The sequence below is a fragment of the Parasteatoda tepidariorum genome, chromosome 1, assembly GCF_982258835.1.
Source record: "Parasteatoda tepidariorum strain Cologne lab strain chromosome 1, Ptep-v5.0, whole genome shotgun sequence".
Lineage (NCBI taxonomy): Eukaryota > Metazoa > Arthropoda > Arachnida > Araneae > Theridiidae > Parasteatoda > Parasteatoda tepidariorum.
In genome coordinates this window covers 2,669,211-2,688,095 of record NC_141755.1, presented here as the reverse complement: position 1 = coordinate 2,688,095, position 18,885 = coordinate 2,669,211, and the positions used below count along the sequence as shown (strand labels likewise).

At 29.0% G+C, this 18,885-nt stretch overlaps 1 protein-coding gene across 4 annotated transcripts in view; it reads left to right on the top strand.

Moving 5' to 3' along the window:
• LOC107450033 (protein pangolin, isoforms A/H/I/S) overlaps nucleotides 1-18,466 on the top strand; it is a 155,015-nt gene extending 136,549 nt beyond the window's left edge. For 2 of the 4 annotated variants that reach the window (XM_021144539.4, XM_016065741.4), the window contains 7 exons: nucleotides 5,193-5,331; nucleotides 5,406-5,490; nucleotides 11,561-11,764; nucleotides 12,394-12,622; nucleotides 13,995-14,154; nucleotides 16,868-16,940; nucleotides 17,779-18,466. In XM_021144539.4, coding sequence (XP_021000198.1) covers nucleotides 5,193-5,331; nucleotides 5,406-5,490; nucleotides 11,561-11,764; nucleotides 12,394-12,622; nucleotides 13,995-14,154; nucleotides 16,868-16,940; nucleotides 17,779-18,232 — 1,344 coding nt within the window. In that variant the 3' untranslated portion in view covers nucleotides 18,233-18,466. The remainder of the gene's footprint in view (nucleotides 1-5,192; nucleotides 5,332-5,405; nucleotides 5,491-11,560; nucleotides 11,765-12,393; nucleotides 12,623-13,994; nucleotides 14,155-16,867; nucleotides 16,941-17,778) is intronic. The other 2 variants (XM_021144540.4, XM_071180253.2) reach the window with 1 other exon arrangement.
• Nucleotides 18,467-18,885: the final 419 nt, after the last annotated feature.

The following is an 18,885-nucleotide window of genomic DNA, read 5'->3' as shown; positions in this document are numbered from 1 at the left end:
TAATTTTTTATTTGCTGGACATTTTTCTCTCTTTAAATTTGTGAATTCATGAATAATTTATGCACTTGCAACGCTATGCATTGTTTAGATTTCTTTTCAATTCAATAATACAATTTTGGGTCAAAACGTAGTATTTAAAATCATAAAAAAGCGAATATAAAAATAGACTATTAGTTAGCGTTAACTGAATAATTAACACTTTGAGGTCAACTCTTGAAATCATCACAATTGGTTTTTAGAACGAGAAAATGTCAGACTTTTAAAATAAGAATTATTTCGTGTATTAATCTATTTATTTATCACCTTTTATGTGCTTACTGTGCATAATAAATTTTCAACAATTGTCGCGTCTTCTTATTTTTTAAAATTTTTTTAATGAAGTGCAGAATGCATAGTGTAATATTTGATATAATTTCTATTATGCATAGTTTAGCATTTTTTCGTTTTCTCAAAAGAGTCACATAATTTTAATAGGTAACTTCTATCCCTGTGTGAATCATATCATACATCAACTCTTTTCACTTGTTTATTTGTTAATTTTTGTAGGATGTAGAACGATCATGAAAATATTTCTTCTTTTATTAATCCCCATTTTAATTACTGCATGCAACGAGTGTTTTGTATTCAAACTATTAAAAAACATTTAAATTTAGATAGCGCAATTTGCTCTCAAATTTAAATAAATCTTAAAGGAGTTATATTAATTTTTTTTTAAAAATAAAATAAGTGCTTCGTTGAAATCTGATTTCTTGTTCGTCAAATTTAGCTTCGTTTCAGACCCTTAATCTTTTGATTTCTAAATTCCAAAGCATTTTACTTGCAAATCTTTTGCTGCTCTTAAAAGGTTCAAAAGATTTCGATTATGAGATATTTTCATAATCGAAAATTTTCTTCGCACAACAGAACGATATTTTATACACTGCTAATTTCATTTTCCTTTTTCTTCAAACGAGGAATATTTAATACTCGTTTTAAAGCTTTTGAGTGGGTAGTGTATTCATTTTTAAAATTCTTTCTAGAATATGCTTAAACATCTTTCAGAATTAGTGCAGGTATTTTTTTTTCTTCCTTTTATATCCTTTCTGAACTGAAGTGAATTCAAGACTTCTTAACTTCTAAACACATTCATTTTTATACCCTTCAATGGATCTTAATTTTGCATAAGCAAAACGGTTGGACGCTTTTAACGACGAAGAAGAAAAATATTTCGGCCTCTTAAGATGCTTTCGAATATTTAAATCCCTTTTCTTATTTTTCAACTTAAAAAAAAAAATTCTGAAGTAAAAACGCAACAAAATTGCTGTCCTTAAGACTAGGTATTAAAAACACCGTGTCAGCCATCATTAGTGAATTTTACTCTCCATCTAAACAATACGCATGCGCAAAAGGATTTTTGCTCTCAACATATTCAATTTCAGTTGACGCCCGTTGCTGACTTAACACCATTTTCTGATCCTCCTTCTTCCAATCAATAAATCTCATTTACTATTCTAAGAACCTTTTTTTTCTTTCTTCTTTTACATCGTCAACTCCCCTTATTTTTTCTATTTTCTTATTATTTTGAATTTTTCGGTACCGTATAATTCCGTCATGAAAAGGAGTGAAGAGTTTCGTCATTTTTGTCGTTTTACAGATTTTTTCTTTTTTTTCTTTTTTCACATCCTTCCAAACTCCCTCCTTTTCTATCTCTTTCTTTCTTTCTAAAACTTGCATCGTAAAATTTTTCTTTTGCTGTTGTTTGTGTGTTTATTTTTCGCGAACTGTTTTGAGAGATTGTGACAGTAACGCTGGCATTGTATGTCATTCTTATGTCTCTGTGAAAAAAGAAGAGATTTCTGTGCTATTTTGAGCTTCCTGAATAAGACTGCAGTCTACGAATTTTTGTAATTATCTAAGTAAAGTGCTGTTTTTCCTTCTTTTTGAAATTTTGTTGGCTGAAAAAATACTGTACTATAAGAGAGAAATATTACGATTTCTATTTAAAGACATGCTCAGAATGATGTAATTTCGAAACAAGCATAAACATATTAAGGAAAATAATTATGTTTTCTGTTGTATTCCCCAAAATGTACAAGGAACTAGGGTCGAATATAAGAACAGAAGCGCTGTCTTACTTAAAATGTTGAAACATATTAATGAACTATTAAAATACATAAACTCATTTGAGTACTCATAAACTATAATATACATAACATTTGCGCAATAAATATTAATGTATAAATAATGTCTATCGTTTTCTTTTACGATAATATTCCCAAATATTAAGAATTAGTGTTAGGTGGCAGTTGGAAAGGCATATGGTTCAAAATGAGAGAATTCCATCTTTGAGACCCTCTCTTGAGAAATGATTCGCTGCATGTGAAGTCTATGATTGGCTTTAAAAAACATGAAATTTGTGTCCGAGTGGGAGACATCACCTGATTGCGTCGACTTAAAATGAGTGTCTTTAAAAGAGAGAGCAATGGAAAAGTGCTCTTATGTTTAAAAGGGTGCTTACGTTTAAACTGCAAACCTTTCTGGTGGAAGAACATGTTAAATGACAGTTTGAAGATTGTTCGTGTTAAGATCAGCCATGCGTATTTATTTAATGTTGACCCATTTTGTCAAGTTTGACTGTTTCTAATGACAATTCCTCTTTGTTTATAAATACCATACATTCTAAAGCTAGATTTTTCCAATTTGCTCTGAACTGTCTCTTTAAAAATCTTCCACTAAACTCTCTGTTTTTTTAAAACCATTATTGCCTGTTCTGAAAATTTTTTAAAAATATAATATAAAAACGCACAATACGAAGAAAAAATACATCCATTTATAGTATTTATTCTTGATGAAGTATTTTTCACGTACATTTTAAAAAAATAATAATAATAAGGAAGATTAAGAATTTATCTAAATTCTCAGTAAAACCACTAAAATTGTCACGAAATCTGCATGATGGACATTTTTAGGTTTAATTAGATTTGCAAAGTGGTTTGTTAAATAGGCGAGCAAGTAAGTAACAAGTAAGCAGCATCGTCCACGATAATCATATTTCAGAACAATCAAGTTATTTATTATTTTATTTGAAATAAGGACGTCGTGATCGTCCTTTTAAGGATGAGATTAGGATATCAAAAATATTCTAAAGTAGATAGATCTTTAAGGATAATATTTAGTTTCTCGGAAATACAGGAAGCGTAAAAATACTTGTTACTTATTCGATAGGGTCCACTTTTATTTTTACTGCATGGGTCCAAAATGAACTACATAATATAAAAATAAGCGGTTGTCTGCCCAAAGATATTGTACTTTTTTTTTTTGAAATTTTTTTTTTATTGATATTAAATTTGGCACACTGATAGTCTGGAGTGCGAGGAAGGTTACTATTCGATTTTAAAACTTTCTCCTCTCCGAACAGGGAATTATGTTATTTTTAAAATATCGCATATAGTGCATATAGTTTTCCAAATGCTTTATAAAATTTTATAACGCAACTCAGATAATCACCCTATCAATCAGTTATTCTCAAAATAATATTACTGGTTTATTCACCATATAAATTACACATGTTCTAATAATGCTCATATATTGAACCATAATTTGCAATTAGTTTGGGGTTTATTCCATGGTATACTCTTAATTGGGTGCCTAGTTTGAACCCAGGTACTTGAATGCCGACCTTTTATTTGAAGAATCGATAATTTTGAAAAGCTCATCGCTTCCGATACCCACTGGGAAAAGGGGTGGTGGAATTGAGAGAAATCATTTTCGAGCACTTCCCGAAGGGGAAGCAGAAGGGGCCCCCTTACCCCTCGAATCACGTACCTGCCTTAGCCCGAGGGCTAGACTTCTCAATTCATTAGCGTATAGCGGCACAGAATGTTATCCATTTAATGGTGGAGTGGGGGGTGAGGGCGAATACGAGGGATGCTGAGAAATTCCTCGGATCCGCTGAATCACTTGGCGGAAAATTCATTAGCGGAAATTTTTCCGCCTCCTTGACCGCCAATTAAGTATCCGCCGAATAAGCTATTGTGGGGGTGGAATGGTGTGGAGAGAGAAAGGGTGTATCGAGAATTGGGGGGGGGGGGTAAGATATTCCGAATGCTGATGCAGCCTTCTGATTTTATATGGGATCTAAACTTAAATGACACAATGTGCCATAATGTTACCATAGTTGACTTAAATCATTAAAAATTGTAAAAGTGACTTTTTAAAATCGCGTTTCATTTAATGGCTATATGTAATGATGCAAGCTTCTAATTTATATTTCATTCGTTACCTTATTTCTGTGAAACTCCTTATCTAGCGAGCATTGTATACTTTGAGGAGGGTGGAGTAGGGTTGGTTTCATTTTATTTAAAATAAATGGCAAAATTATGAAGGAACCAAAATATAAACTTGTTTTCTAAAACCTTTATTGTATCCGAATAAACTATTTCGAAGAAAAAAAATCCATATCTAAGATTTAAAAAAAAGTCAGAAAAAAGTTGTTTGCTCAATGAGCTGCACATTGGACAGATTCTGTACTCTGTAAAAACTGTGGTTTACAGCAACAGTCCGTTGTAAAACAACTTCTCTCTGAATTTGATGTGGGTTGTTGGACAACTCTAAAAATTGTATGATGGAAAAACTTTATTTAAAGTTCGAGTGTTCATGCACCCTTAAAAAAAAAGTGCAGTTAAATCTAAACACCAATAATGTGGATGCCTTGCTCCAAATTCACGCGCATTCACACAAGTATTTTCGCTTTCGAAAACACTCACTTCAGATATCGTCATTAGATGAACACAAAGGAATGGTCTGGGATGTTTCACTACATGAAAGATGTAAAGAAGTTGTCATCCTTTTTGGAAATAAGATACACTAAAATTTAACACTTTTAGAAAATATTGATTTCTACGCTGAATAAAGTATCTCGAACCCATAATATCTTGTCAATTTTCTTCCATCTTAATGAAGTGTTAAAGTGAGCATTATTTCTTCTGAAGTTTAGCCGTAATATCGGATGAGGTTTACGAAAGTTAATTTGTTCTGTAATAGTATTCAACTTAGAGCCCATAGTATGATTGTTGTAAAATTTGGACGTTGTTATGGCTCAAGGTACTCCAAAATTTTTCAAACTACTATCCATGTTAGTTAATTTTTTTAAACTTTGCTTTTGCTTTAAAAAAGTTGCATAAATAATTAATTTTGTTTTTTTGTTTTTTCAGGCGGGCAAGGTGCCAATGGTCCCTCCGCATTCCGGTTCGCCTTTGCCGTTTATGGTGAATATTCACGGTGAACCATTTCCCCCTCAACCACCACCAGCTCATATGGGAATTCCTCCTGTAACGATAGATCCAAAAACTGGTATAATAACGTCTTGCTTATCTCCTACTTAAATAAAATGAATACAAGTGCTAACCATAACCATTTTTTTTTAGGCATACCAAGCCGGACGATGTACATAGGTCCGCCGGCACAATATCCGCCTGTTTTCACACCAGATTTTACTCATCAAATTCAGTGGTAAGTAATCACGCATTTGTGAAGAAGTCTTATCCATGAACTCTCATTCGTTTTGTTATAATAGTGTGTTACAAATGAACCAAGACGAGATGGAATCAAAATGATTTTCGTGTTCCTAGTCAACCACCCTTATTCCAATACCAATAAACATTTTGTTTAGCACTTTTTATTTTGATTCATTGAAATTTTAGTTTAAATGGCGTCCAGGGTGATCATAATGGGATTAAAATGCACAGAAATCATCATTATTTAAAGTGAATCGCTCATATTTCCTGACTAAAAAAAAAAGAAACAATCCATCTCTTTTTCTTTTGTGACACATGAAAGTCATTAGGCATTGTCCCCTTCAGTTGTTTCTCCATTTTTATAACGCACCGATTTGTTTATATAAATGAATACACAGAAATTGGCATCAACTACTAATTTATTTTCTTAATGATTTGGGCGAAGTCGTAAGAAAATCTAAGCATTTATTATTTTTTCCGACTTTAAAAAGAAGTATCCTTTTCATAACTATAGGTTTCGGTGCAAAAACAAGATTTTAAGTCCCAGTTGTAATTAAAAAAATTTTCTTCTTCCCGTGGACACTATTGCTACTTTAATGAGTGCATGGACTGGGTAGGAATGTAAATTAAATTTCCTCCCGATCGGAAAATAGTGTATGTGTAAGAAAATTATTGACATTTAATATTATTTGGCTCTTTCCGACAATTCGTGAGTCCCTGAATTGTAATCTCACTACAGTCATCTTCAATTTAAAATATAATAAACGTTTTCACACATAGTGCTTGTTTCTAAAACTTTTTATTTTATTTTATTGAAATGATCTTGTAACCCTTTGAAGTAGATGGGACACCGGTGTACCTTTCATACATTTTTTTCTGATTCTCTAATTACAAGCAATAATACATTTCAGTATTTTAAATAAAAGACTTTTAGATTATCAGAATATGATTATCTGTACTGAAATATAAAATCCAAAAAGAAATTTTTTTTTTCCGTTGTAAGTGAAAAGTGTTAGCTAGTGAGCCTTTTTTTTTTTTGACCATTTGAACTTTAATGCAGTAAAATATACCAGCGTTTCGCGCTGTAATTCATAACCATGAATTATTATAATGTTAAATATAGCATTTTTCATTTATTTTGATCTCAATCAATACATAATGAAGAAAAATATATTAAAAATATGTTTAATAAAAATGCTGCGTCAAAGGGTTAACGATACATCATGGTTACTACAGTACTTTAAAAAAAAAAAATCCGTTTTTGAAATCTCAAATACTTAAATCTATTCAATATGTATGCCATTTCTAGAGATCGTATATGTGTCCAGAGTGTCAAAAAAATGCCATTTAAACTTGATAGAAAGGTTCATGGTTGAACATTGTTTAGGACTAAGTTGTGAAGGAAGAAGACCCTGCCATGCAACTGGGGACAAGGAAGAAAAAAAAATCCTCAGAATGCAATAAAGGAAAAACGTGCAGAACAAGCGACTATTACCCTGCAGGACTTAAACCCATTCTTATTTTGACATCTTGAAACCGCCTTAACCCTCCCCACAGAATTTTCTTGTTTAAACAGTTCACCTTTTATCGGGAGATTTATTGAACACGAAGCTTTTATTTTCAGGAATCCCATTGTGCGACGTTGTTTGTATGTTTGACACGTTCTTTTATTACCGGGGTGATTAGAACGACCCCAGTGATACTTTCAATAGATAAAAAAAACCACCTCCCCTCCTCTTTTTTATTCTTTGACCAGTTTCAAATTGTTATCTTGTCCTTTTGTGTATGTTTTTAGCTTCTACGAAAATTAGTCCTTGCCAAGTGGCGAGAATTATTGATAATATATGCTTCTGAATCACCTGTCTTGTTGTACAATGGTTTCAAGCGTAAAACGTTGCCGCCCTCCTTTTACCTCTGGATCCTATAATTTTTTTTTTTTTTATATATTTTGGAGTGATGCGGAATATATATATATATATATATATATATATATAAGTGATAACACATTGGTTTATATAAATACATTCTTTCTTTAATTTACTTTTTATAATGAGTTTTGTATTTATTGATTTTATCTATTTCTTAAAAATCACAAATTTGGTAGCATTTCGAATAAGAAATACTGAATAATAAGAGCAGCAATTTGTTTTGTAAAGTCGTGTATTCTTAATTTTCGTGGTCTGTTTGGTATATGATTCTGACTTTGATACAAATTATTGAGACTAAAATTGCTTAGTAAAATTAGCAACTCTTTTACCCATTTGATATCCATATGTATTTAAAATTCTTTAATGGTTGTACGACAAATTTGTAATTTAAATTAAAAATTTGCGTTTCTTTCACAAGCGCAATATTCTACATTTATTTATTTATTTTTAATTTTTTCATTTTTATTTTTATGTTTAAGACTAATGCTGTAACTTTGTGAGAAAAAAAAATCAACATTTTTATTTATTATTTTTTTTTTTTATAGAAAAAAGTAGGTTTTTTCTCTCTCTCTCTAGAAGGATCTTTTGAAGTTGTAACACTCTTTGCTTTTTATTTATTATTTTAATAACGAAGCCCAAAATAATTTCCAAGCGATGAAAAAGAAATTGCTATATATTGAAATTGTAGCTGTTGCTTTTCCAAGGACATGAAGGAATAAAGGTTACAGGAAAGCGTTTAATAGTAGTAATAGAATTAGTGTAATTAGTACGATCTCAACTGAACAATTATTATTATTTTTTTTAAATTCATTTAATGAAAATGATACAACTCTTCTTACATTTACGTATTTCTTATAGTTTCAATTAAACAAGGCAATTGAACCACACATTTTAAAAAACTAGTAGAAATTTTTAAAACACAATGATAAAACTGAAATTACAACAGAAACCGATTTAAAATGTTGAATTACGATTAAAGTTCTGTTACAGGCACTCAGTTATCGATATTTTTAACTCTGGAATTTTGTCTCTATGAACTCTAGAACCGATTTATGTTAGCTGCCTGAAATTTGAGCGCTCGATGGAAGGAGCAATTTTAGACCCCGATCATAAGAAGCGTTCAAAAATTTCAATTACTTTGTTCAGAACAGACGTTTGAAAAATCGAATTTTCTTTATTGTATAAGTGCCATTGATAAAAATGAAATCGCAAATGATTCTGTTTCGACAAATATTAAAGATTACATCATTGATATTTGCTAGCTTATAGATCTCATTAAAAAAAAAAAAAAAAAAAAAAAAAAGAAATTGTATCGCGTTCTCAGACATTCTTTATTCGTTATGTCAGATAAACTCAATGATCAACGTGAATGGTAGCATAGGCAACCTACGTCACCAAATTAGCATTCCTAAAATTATCTGAAACCACGTGTTTATTTATTTATTTTTATAATTATGCTTTGAAAAGGTGTTTATGTCATTCTCAATAATTTAAAATTAACGGTAGAAATAAAAGAAAAAAAACTTTAGGTTTTGTACAGAAAAGCAAAATTAATGGAGATAGTACTAATTCGCTCAGGAGAAGCATAAGAAAATACTTTTATTGAGACCAATGATGCTTAATTAATTTTGGTAATAGTTGAAACAAAAAATTAAATATGCTCTAAAAAGTAAAACCAATGCTACTCATTCGCTTAGGAGAAACGTAAAAAATCGCTGTACTATTATTGATGCCCAAGCTGTTTAATTAATTTTTGGTGATAGGCTCTTCTGGTAGCAAATAATATAAATATAGGTGCAATATATAATTGTTTCCATCCCGTACTTAGAACGGGCATTCACTTAGTGCTTCGCTAATGCTAAAACTTCAACGAAATTTCGTTTCGTACTCAGATTATCTTTTAATGTGAATAATAAATAAAGAAGCTGTTCAACAGGAAGAACAAACTCCTTTTAAAATCCCATCTAATTCATATTCATGATAGATCATTCTCATAGACCACACCAATACAACAGCTCGCGGTTACATTGAATGATTCAAATGTCAGCAATTAAAAAATTACACTTCAGAACAATGGAAGACGTTATCGAGAACTATTCATTTCGGGCAGCGCGCTCAGAATCAACAAAGGAATGGACGATGACCTTAAAGCTATCAGTTGCGGTTACGATTCTTTAATTATGCCTTTCAGGTTACGAAATAACTTCAGATTGAAAAAGAGGAGCGGCGGTGGCGTGGGAACTTCTGAATGAAATTTTTATTAATAAAATGTCGTTTTATTTTAAATTTTTAAAAAAAATATATATTTGTTCCTTTGAAATGGCAGTTAAATTTTGAAGGTTAATGACTCCATTATTCTGTTTTTATTGATTTTATTTGGAAAGTGCCGCTGATTTATTATTTTGTTCATCTAATAGTGTATTGTTCTGAATAGATATATCTTAGCAGGTTGTGTAATTTAAAGTAAAATAATAGATTGTTGCTTTAAAATTATATTGTATACTTGTGTAACTATTAATTCGAAACTTATGAATTATTAGTGTAATTTTTAAATATTTTAAATTTAGCAAAATATTCTTGTAAACTAATTTTTTAATCCATAAGTTGTCCTTGTGTATAAATAATTGAAAAATTAACCATTTACAACAGAAGTTAATCATTAAGAACAAAAATTAAAAACTGGAAAACAATCCTCTGCTGCTTCCACGCTCGGTTCTATTTTCCACACTTAAAAATATTCTTTAATAAAAAAAAATAAGGAAAATGTAAGAAAACGATTTCATAAACGTCGTAATTTTAGAAAGTGTTCTAATTTTAAACTTATGTTTAATAATAAAGCTATAATTTTTAGGTATTTTTTTTTTTACACTTGAAACAGGATTCAGCTAAATAATAGAGATTTACTCAATTTATCTACCATTTCACATGGATCACACAGATGAATTTAACTGTCATCAGAGTGTTAAATAATAATTGTGTTAATATAGCATTTGTCTTATTTACTGTTAACAACAACAACAAAAAACGTAATATGAAGTAATTTCTATTTTTATATTAAATTGATATCTGGCTATAAAAGACTAATTTTTTGTAATCTTAAATTTAAAATTTCCTCCTCTTAATAACAATTGTTATGCATTTATAAAGAAAAAAAAATTTCAAAAATGCTCTTAAGTATAATACTACGAGTATTATTTTTAAATAATAGTGTAGTTATAAAAAATTAAAAGCTGTAATAATACTTTGAGAATAAATGGAATATATAAAAATTGTAATTTTTTTTAGATAGACTGTGCTCCAAAGCACCAAAGTAGTAGTATCAATAAAAAATAATAGTTTTGTTCGAATTTACTGGATGCTTTTAGAGAAATTAAGCTTAAGTCACGTTTTTCTTAGAAATAGTGATTGATTCTACATTGGTTATGGTATTCATTCATTTACGACTTATTCATTTACGATCTCACGCTATGCTCTATACTTATATAAAGCTTCAACCGTGGACTTTAAATTAAAAAAAAGAAATTCATTAATTTTTTTAAAAAGAAATTTGGGTGTTTTTGTTTGTAAGTTATTTCATAATCCTTCTGAATATAATTTTTCTTTCTGCCAGTTATGTTTAACCATCATAAAATGACCTGACCTGTTGAACTTTAGTAAGGTATTAATTAATCACTTATTTAATTAAGCATAAATGTCACTTACAATTCAATTTTTTTAAAATTGAATAATTTAACTTTTTTGATTACAAATAAAATTTAAAACAAATTAATATGTTACACAAAATACTTTTTAAAATATATATTTGCCTAGATATAATTAAATTTGTCCTAAAATGCTGCACAACACAAATAAGTATAAAATTTGCTATTAAAAACTTTGAATATTGAAATCATTTGACGTTATATTTCTAATTTGAAATCATTATTGGTTATTTGTGATGCAAAATTTAAGAAAATATAAAGAAATGATTAAGAGCAAATTTTAGCATTTTGGGGCGTTTTGAATAAAAAAGAGTCATTAAAAAAGAGTTAATTATTATTTAACAAAGTGTATGGTGAATTTTGTTGAATAATGTAATGTAATCATCAGTTTTTTAAAAAATCTTTATGATTGAGAGAACATTTATAATTATTGTAGGCACCCGCCCTCTCTTTACCCGACGACTTCGGCCGGTTTCCGAAGCGCCTATTCATCTGCCTTGCCTGTCACGTCTGCGAATCTTCCAAGGTTCAGTCCGCCAACGATACTGACGCACTATCCGGGTATCTCTCATCCTGCCCTTATTACATCTGGACCAAAACAGGAGTTATCTTTACATCACACCAACCACAGGTATCCACTGTAAGATAACATTCATTTTTCTTTTCTTTTATTTTCCTGTATATTTTGTTTCTTACTCAACCAATTCAAAAATAATTAAAAAAATCAACTCATTTAAATTGATTTATTTTTTTCTTCCTTTTACCAATATTAGTATATGGTAACCATATATGACTAAATCTTGATACACTGTTGCTATTATTTTGTCAGATGAATGAAAATCATAGCAAGTGCAAGAAAACTTTTTTATGGGTACAGGTAAAAGAAGCCTACTTATCAACTAAGTCTGCTTCTTGTGCTGCCATCTATTTCTCAAACAACTAAATAAAATTTTAAAATGTTTAATGTTCTTTTTAAAAATTTGCATGCATAGTTTTATTGTTTTTACTTTAACTTATAACTGCTATTTACTTTATAATTTTGCCTACTATTTAGGTTTATTTGTAATGATCTAGCCTTAGTAATATGAGGTTTTTTAGCATTAATATGAGGAATTTAAAGAAATATATACTTGCAATGACCAAGTGTTGTCATATTAATTAGGTATAAAACGATGGTTTGTTGTATAAAGTTTAATCAATGTGCTCAAATATTTATAGCTATTTTGTTTAGTTAGAAAACTTGTTTATAGAAGTGTTGTTTATTTTCAGGAGCTTGCCAGAATACTCTGAACAAAAATACAGTCCCAAGTCTTTAGTGCCAACTAGTACTCATAATAACAACAATAATGACATGACCAATAATAATGGAGAGAGAAAAACGCACATTAAAAAACCCCTTAATGCTTTCATGCTTTACATGAAAGAAATGCGAGCCAAAGTCGTGGCGGAGTGTACCTTGAAGGAAAGTGCAGCTATCAACCAAATACTCGGCCGAAAGGTAACACTTTTATTTAATAATATGCGAATATTGAAGTAGTATTTCTGCCTGAATAATTTTGTTTCAGCTAACAATTTCCTCATGTTTTAAATTTTAATTTTTTAAAAACTTTTTAAATTAATTGAAATTCTTCATTATTATTAAATACTTTGTTTTCCATATTTTTATTCTATTATAGAAGATTTGTTTTGGGAAACATATGTACACTGTATCAATTTTCAACCTAATGCTGATTATTTTAGAGAGAAACCGGATTTTTCATATTTTTTTATTCAATTGTGTGAGATTAAGTGGACGCCATACCACGGGGAAAACTTTTCATTGCAAATTTTCTTTCATCTTCATAACTGCTTTGAAATATAGAAAAAGCGAGTTCAAGCAAATTTAGAGTAAGCTATAAAGTTTCATTTGCTGAAGAAAAATTGAAAATATCAAAACACAAACAAATTATAGGAAGAAAACTTCCCATTTTGTAATCCTTAGTTGTCTTCTCATAATTTATTTTCATTTTGAAATTTTCTTTTCAGTATTTAAAAAATGTCTTTATATCTTTTCAGTATTACTTTAGGTTTGTCCGAACTCACTTTTACCTTATTTTAAATTAGTTATGGAAGCGAAAGAGAATTTGTAACGAAAAATTTATCCTGTGTCCTCGTAAGGTTTAACACTGGACCCATTTACATAATTGATTCTTGTGTGTTGTTGAAAAAGAGAAGTATTTTTGCATATCACAAGATTGATTGCCATATAAATTCTGATTGAAATGTTTAAAAAAACAAAATATTTTTTAATTTTTTCTATCCTGGAAGATTTATTAAAGCAAATAGACTAATTTTCATGCTAATGATTGTTCTTTTAAAAAATCAAAATTTTTTCATTCATTTTTATGCATGCAGGGAGATTTGTTAAAGCGGGTATATATCATTAGAAAAATTTCTATGTTAAGGCAATAAAATTTTTTTTTAATATTTCCAAATCCTTTTTCTATTTTTGAAGGTTTATTAAAAGTAATGCACGTCACTACACATGTATTACTTTTTTTCTTTTTAGGATAATTTATTAAGGAGAACATAACGACCAGGCAGTGTAATTTTTAAAAAATATAAGTTAAAAAATAACAGTAGAAATTTTGATTTTTTTTCTTAGATTTCAAACTTAATGAATTCTAATTTAATGAACTTTTTCATAATAATTTTCATCAGCTTTTTTGAATAAACTCAAAAATCACTATCGAAATATATTTATTTGCTGAAGTTGGTATTTCTCCTTACTGGTGATTTTATTCTATAGGTCGTAAGGTGTTTATCTAAATAATTGAATGCACTTATTTATATAATAAAAATTTTTGTACAAATTATATTTCTTCTTTCAGTGGCACGGCCTGTCACGTGATGAACAGGCAAAGTATTATGAAATGGCTCGAAAGGAACGCCAGCTTCATATGCAAAAGTACCCTGGCTGGAGTGCGCGTGATAACTACGCTCTCCAAGTCAAGAAAAAGAAACGAAAAAGGGATAGAACTCAAGATGGAGGTACATTCCTATCAATTATTCCCCATTCAATAAATTTATCAAACTTATTTTATTATTATTATTATTCTAATAAAAAATATTAATATATTATTATAAGAAAATAGATATTTGTGAAAATGGATCAATCTTTGAAATTCTTTATGATAAACTGTATTCTATTTTTTCCCTCAACAGTTAAAGTTTTAGATAAAAACAAATACTTTTTGCAAATATGTATGCAAGAGAAGCTTCAATAAGAAATGAATTAACATCGAAATGATTAATCATCACGATAACACATTTAGTTAAATGTATATACAAATTGAATAAATGTTCTATTATATATAAATTCAATATGCAACTTTAGATAAAAATTTCTATATTTATGTTAATTTTTTATCTATGTAAGTTATTTAAAAACTAGATTTTCAAATCTCCTTATTTTAAGTTATATTATAATATCATCTGTTTCTTTGCGATTTTTTTTATAGTTATAACACAAAAATTTCACTAGTGTTTAAGATGTCTATCATTATTTACACTTTAGATCTAGTATATGAATATGTTAATCTGTATAATTTTTAAGAAATACCTATCTTTTAAAAATAATTTTTTGTCAAATGTTTTAGATTTTAAATGTTTTTTTTTGTTTAGTGCAGTGGCTTTTTTAAAGTTTTTAATACTTGCATTTGTACTAACATGCAGCCAGGGGTAGATCAAACCACCTGTAAGTACAGTGTTTTAATACAGGTTTCTGGCTTCAAATCATTACGCTTTTTATTCCACCTAGTTGACATTTTTTTAGCATTTTGTTCTTGCCTGTTTAATTACTCTGCCAAAAATAAACTTTTTGTTCTCATAATTGCATGCAAATCTGCAAAAGCATGCATATATATTTCCCCCTTTATATTTGTAATAAGCTATTTCTTTTACCATAATTTCCTTTATTATGTCTTTGTTATGTATAAAATAAATGATATCTCAACTTTGAAATGACACAACACCCAGTTATTTAGAAAATTTTGAAATAAATAGAATGTGCATTAACATTATTTATGACCTACAAAGTTGATAATTAACAAAAGCATTAAAATGAATATGAGCTCCTATAATTTTGCAGAAACTGTTTTAAAACTGTTAAAAGCTTCCTGTTTTGGCTTTCTTTTTAATTCTAGGAGAGAGCTACATAATTCATAATAAATAATATTTGAGGCGAGATAAACACTCACAGATTTTTTTTTTTCCCTTGCAGATCTTGCAAATTTTAATTAATGTAGTTTATGCATTTTCAACCTAGTTAAAAAAAATTTTTTTTCTTGTTTGAAAGAGTTAAAATTGAAATGATGAAAGAAGTAAATGTTACTTGGGTGAAAAAATCTTATTTTGATCATTTGTTGTAAAATCATTTACCTACCAAGATAAGTTGCTTTAGAATTTAAGCTATACATGATATTAATTTGAAATCAACTTTGTGCTTCCTTTTGACCAAAAATTCTGTTCTTCAAATTGTCCTTAGAAGAAGTTGTTAAGTTATTTTCTATTTTTATTTCTTTATGTTAATGTACTTTAAAGTAATATCATATTGTATTAAAAAAATGATAATTGTCAACTCAACAAAGTCCCCCCCCCCTTTTTTTGAAAAAAAAAATTGTTTTTTGTTTGTTTTGATTTAAAATGCATAGCATTCTCGTTCGAAAGGAATCACGGCCATCCCAACAAAAATAAATAAAGGCTAACCCCGTACTTACTGCAAATGGAATAAATGATACACATCATATTTTTTAATCATGGAAGTAACAAAAGCATTTTACTTTGTTTTTGTAATGACCATTTCATATGTGTATTTTTAGAATTCTTGTCACAAAGAAAATTTAAAAAAAAAAGTAAGTTGATCCTCACCCATAGTTTGACAGAATTTTGTAGCATTTTTGTTTCTTATGCATTTAAATATTAAGCCTTAATGTTTATGCTTTTATTCACTTCATTTTTGACAAGGATTCTAAAGATATATATTAAGGGAGGTCATTATAGGACACCCTTTTAATTGTGACCTGCCCAGTTAGACTTAATGCAGGAGAAATTCTGTTTCCCTAGTTACAAAATGATGTCATTTCAGAAATGAGGAATATTTTTAAAAATGTACTTAAAAATATTTGAAAATTTAAGAAATTTTTAATTTAAGTGGTATTGCTTTTTTTAATTTTTTTTCTCCATTTATCTTTTATATGAACATTCTTTTTTATCTATGCGCATGATCCCTTAAATAAGTATTTCAATTTTATCATTGTCTCTATTCAACTAAAAGTTAAACTTCTACATGACTTGTAAATATATTTATGACTGTTTTCATAATTGTTTGGGATTGTGCATTTCAATATGAGTTTTATTAAAATATCTAAATATTTCAGCCCTGAAATTTCTTCTGCTCTTTCACTGAAAAATGTAGATATTATTTTCTCCTTTGCATGTGTTTCTTCACAAAAATTGTTCTGCACTTTCATTTGTTTCTGTCAACAAGGTGGAATAAATTGATATTGATTAGATATTGACATAAGGAGGTTTAATAACATGCAAATACTTGAAAAATCATTTTCTGAAATTTCAGGGCTGAATATTATTTTAACAATCATGTCGTGACAACTTTTCCATGTAACACCCAAACTTTTGTTATCATTAAACGTATATATGTTTCCATAAAATCTGAGAAGTAATAATCTTTTATAAACTTTTATAGACGGCAACAACCTCAAGAAGTGCAGAGCCAGGTTTGGTCTAGACCAACAGAACAGTTGGTGTAAACCTTGCAGGTAATTTTGAGGGTGGATTTATATTTTTAATTTCATAAGTTATATATTTAATATTTATTCATTCTGTAATTTATCTATGTAATATGCATAGGCTTTGTGTTTTGTTTCATTATCTATTATCGATAATTCATTATCTATTTGCGAATCTTATTACATTTTTTTGTCACTTATTAAATTTTCCAAATGAATGTTTCCAAATTATCTTGCCTTTCTAACTATCTATCCTATCAATTTCTCATAGAGAATATTATTTTATTGTTACTTATGGCCCCAAAGCAGCTAGTATGTAACTTTTTTTTCGCAATTCATGTTCCTCGGTTAGAAAAGAAGTACTGACACTTCAAATGCTTGTTCATGAAATTCACATGTTATTTTAGTATAATTGTAGGTTTCCCCAATTTATCATAGAATTCTTGCTGCATTCAGAGAGACATTTGAAATTTTCATCATGTTCTTTTGAATTTTAGTGCAATATGTTTTTAAATCTAGTTTCTAGTCCTTTTTTCAAGCACTTTTAAACTGTCCACATCTTATTTCATTTAATACATAATTAGGTACATTATTTAACATATAATTAAATTTAATATATAATTACATTTTCTTTAATTAAATAAGAAAATCTGATTCATAATTGGAGAGTTTAGTGAGAGAATTTATGAAGCAATATTTTATTGAATTTGGGAAACATTAGGAAGTTGCTTTTAAAATATATTTGGTTATATTGAAAATTATTTATTTATTTAAAGAAATTTCAGAATAAATGCTAGATTTACTTGACCTGAAAATATAAGTTTTTAAAACTTTTCCATTATCATTCAATGTAAGGTCTTTGTTATAGGCGAAAAAAGAAGTGCATTCGTTACCTGGACGGTGCTGATAACTCTTTAGAGAGTGAGGACAATTTGGGTAGTGCCGGAAGTGTCGAGGCACCCACACCCGATTCCAATAAGACTGAAGATACTGACAGTCAAGATTTGGACACTATTCAAAACAATAATTCTCCTCTCAGTCCGTGTACTGATGAAATGGACACCAAACCTAGACTCGACAGCAACGGAATGCTGCGACCGCAGAGTCCTCTTCAACAGCATTTGTATCACCATCCTTACAGTGTACGTCAGCTCATTCAGCCTCATCATTTTGACAGTCATCATCATCATCATCACCGCGCCTCACCTATGAAGACTTCTTTGATTACTAGGACGGACCCTATGTCTAGGTTTCAGAGTCCTTCTGAAGTGTCCACAGCCAGTCAGCAGCCACCTCCACCACCAATGCTCACCGTTACGTAGAAGCAGGTGGAGGACACAAACTTTAATGGAACAGGCATTTAATAGTTACTTCATTAAATGATGTGTGGTGTGCATTTAGTTTGATTATCAAGTAATGGATTTATTGTATAAAATATTTATCTAAAGGAAAAATAATAGCTGTTCAAAAATGTGTTCTTTCACAGTTCAATTAAAAATGATTTTGTAAGATATACTAGTAATATTTTTTTTAAAATAAAAAATATATATAGTTGATTTATTTGTGTATCTTTCAAATGACTAGTTTTATTATTGATCATATTGGTTATGAAGCATAAATGGTTTAATTTATTATATTTATAATGAAATGTAAGGAATGCTCAAATATATGGTTTAAAAACTTATCTTGTTTCATGTTTGAGCTGCATTTGCATTAAAAACTATTATTAATTGTTTAAATTAATTCTTTTTATTTCAAAACAATTATTTTTAATAAAAATGTAAAGACGTAAAGGTGAGAAAGCTGTAAAGAATATGACAATTAATCTTGTTTGTATTTATTGTAGTTTATTGCATTTCTTTTTAAGCTGTTTTCTAATTATTGTTGAAATTTTGTTTTATCAAATTTTTTTTCTTTGGTTTTGTGCTTTTTTGCATTTTACTACTTTAACAATTTTACGCCTCAATTTTGTTCT